The sequence below is a fragment of the Quercus suber genome, unplaced genomic scaffold (genome assembly GCF_002906115.3).
Source record: "Quercus suber isolate HL8 unplaced genomic scaffold, Cork oak 2.0 scaffold_1862, whole genome shotgun sequence".
Lineage (NCBI taxonomy): Eukaryota > Viridiplantae > Streptophyta > Magnoliopsida > Fagales > Fagaceae > Quercus > Quercus suber.
The window spans coordinates 1-2,622 of record NW_027071209.1 but is presented as its reverse complement, the minus strand read 5'-3'; the positions used below and the strand labels follow the sequence as shown (position 1 = coordinate 2,622).

Sequence of the window (2,622 nt, the reverse complement as noted above, 5' to 3'; positions counted from 1 at the left end):
GCGTTTACATGCAGTGCAGTGGAGACATGGTTCTTTTCTCAAGTCACAGCTTTTTCCGGGTTATCATCAAACTCATTGTTATCTATTAATTTTTTTTTTCAATTTACTTTTATTCACTTAGGAAATCATTTAAAATAATAAAAATTAAAAGAAGGAATGCATATTGTAAAATTACATAAATAGCAATCTACTTGATGTTCTAAAGATATAAATTGACAGCCTGTTCTTGGGAAAGAAAATCCATACCCTTGATATAATTGCTGTGCCAGAATAACCAAGTTTGGAAACACTACAAGTCCAGAAGGTATTGTCATAGCCATCTATGAGATACTTGATTTCCTCAACATCCTTCTCCTGTTCCATGAATGTGCAGTTAAAAAGGGAGACAATCATATAAAGATGTAGAGGTAAATAAAATAATCAATTGTTCTTACGTTTACATTGCTTGGGAAATGAGAACCCTTGTATTTTGTGTATTTGGAGTTAAGTGAGTGACGCCATGAACCGAGGTTGATCTACTGGTGAGCTGGAAAGGACATTTTGGCAAATGGCATAACATTGAACTTTGAAAGTTCATTCCTTTGGGTCTTATCAAAAAAAAAAAAGTTCATTCATTTGGGTTTAATGTGGAGTATTTGAAGAGAAAGGGAATGCGAGAACTTTTGAAAGGAATGAGCTGTCAGTAAGGAAATTGAAGTTTTTATCTTTGAGATTGCTCTACGGGCGGATGTCAACTAATTTTTCACTTTCTTCTCAAAATAATTGGAATTTTGTGATATTATGAATTTTAGATAACAATTTTTTTTATTAAAAAAATTGGGGCTTTCTCTGGTATACATCCCGTCTACTAGGGTAGCACAATTTTACATTTTTACTTTTTTAGTGAATTTAAAGGAAGATGTGGAGGTAATGAAGGCCACCAAGTGTGTGAATAATGTTCACTACTTTTCAAACTTCAATTTATATACATCACAAACAAATTATGAGCCAAACAAATGCTTCAAAATTAAATCAGAAGAGCACAAGCTTTGGTAAGAAATTTTTTGAAAAGAATATTCTAGTTCCCCTAAAGAGAAACTGCCTCCTAACTACCAAGCTCAGGCTCTGACATGATCTAACATATGATATGGGAATTACTTGCCAGTACTTCATCTAATTCTAGTCGGACATGGCAGTGCACCATAAGGTGCTTAAACATTTCCTTGCTTGCTTTTACCAGAAAAAATTTGGGAGGTTTGGGGGGGGGGCGCCTCCAGTCAACACATGACTAAACTATTAAAGGCCATTAATTAGGGGTCCAGTCAAGACTTTTAGCTCATGCATTAAGAACTAATATAATTTAATCTGGCTGGCTCTTCCAATAATAGATTAACCATTACCACTTCTTTCACGTATGCATTTGTGTTATCACCTTAAATATGTGCCCAAAAAATAGTCTTAGTACTACGTATTGGTAACAGTTGGATAGCTTCAGAACTGTTCCTGATAATCTAACCACCATCTAGAGAAAGGGAGTGGGTGGAAGGGGGGGGGGGGTGTGGTGAGGAATTAGTATGGATCACAATTTGAAAGTAAATTAAGATTCACATAACTTAAATCTTTCTCCCAACTTTCTGCTTTCTACCTAAAGTGAATCCTCTATATCCAAGAAAATGTTAATGTAATCAATTCCAAACTCTTAGCATAAATGTTCTGCAATGTTTATTGTTAGAAAAATAATGATTAAGTGATTGAATTCATCCTTTCTATTAGTTTAAGCTTTAGTACAAGTGGTAATTTATCATGGTATTAAAGAAATAGTCCCAAATCAAACCACGTCTATACTCTACCTCCATTTAAAAAGTTCAAAAATTCCATGTGTAGGATACCATTTTAAGGGGAAGTCTGGACCCACGTGTAAGGGAGAATGTCAAAAAATAGCGGTTATGTGATTAAATTCACCCTTTCCTATCAACTCTTAAAGTTTGGGATAAGTGGTAGTTTAATAGCTATCTAAGGGGCAAATTAACCAAAAACTCAAACTTACTGAAACATGTCATTTGTTCTAATGAACATAAGGGCCTTGATTTATCTTTTACATGAAGTTTTTAACCTCAAGAAACAAAATACGTATTTATAAACTTGCCTGCAATTTGGTCTCTTGCAAGCACAACACATCAAAATCTTCCCTTTGAGCAAGTTGCAGTGCAGAAAACCCCTCTAACTTCAATAAAGCCCTTAATCCATTGACATTCCAAGACATAAGCTTCACATACTTTGTATCCCTGGTCAGAGGTGGAGGCCTCATGGTTCTCGGATTATAAGGGATCCAACCTTTCTGAGGCTTCTTGTGGGCAAGAATTGTCCATGGTTCAGTCTTTACAACGGGCAAATTAACTTCATCACCGTTAACAGCTTCAGTAACAATCTCTGAAGTTCTCTTTGCCCGGGAGAACTTCCCACCTAGCAATAATAACCACAGCACAATCACACCATCTAAGTTAAATGAATTGAAGACACAGATTAACAATAAAGCACATCATTGAGAGAGAGAGATAAGCTCCAGAAATCTTTATCATTTCATAGCATTACTAGACTCGATAGGAAATTTTTTTTATAAATTCTACAGCACCTGAAACCCCA

General features: G+C 35.2%; 1 protein-coding gene across 1 annotated transcript; it reads right to left on the bottom strand.

The window, feature by feature from the left end:
• Positions 1-246: 246 nt before the first annotated feature.
• Positions 247-2,616, bottom strand: LOC136066097 (DNA-(apurinic or apyrimidinic site) endonuclease, chloroplastic-like; the record flags this gene model as incomplete). Its single annotated transcript, XM_065769963.1, has 3 exons — positions 2,612-2,616; positions 2,126-2,442; positions 247-354 (listed from the first exon to the last, which is right to left on the bottom strand). Coding segments are annotated over exons 2-3 (270 nt in total), but the record flags the coding sequence as incomplete, so codon positions are not given.
• Between the last annotated feature and the right edge of the window lie 6 nt (positions 2,617-2,622).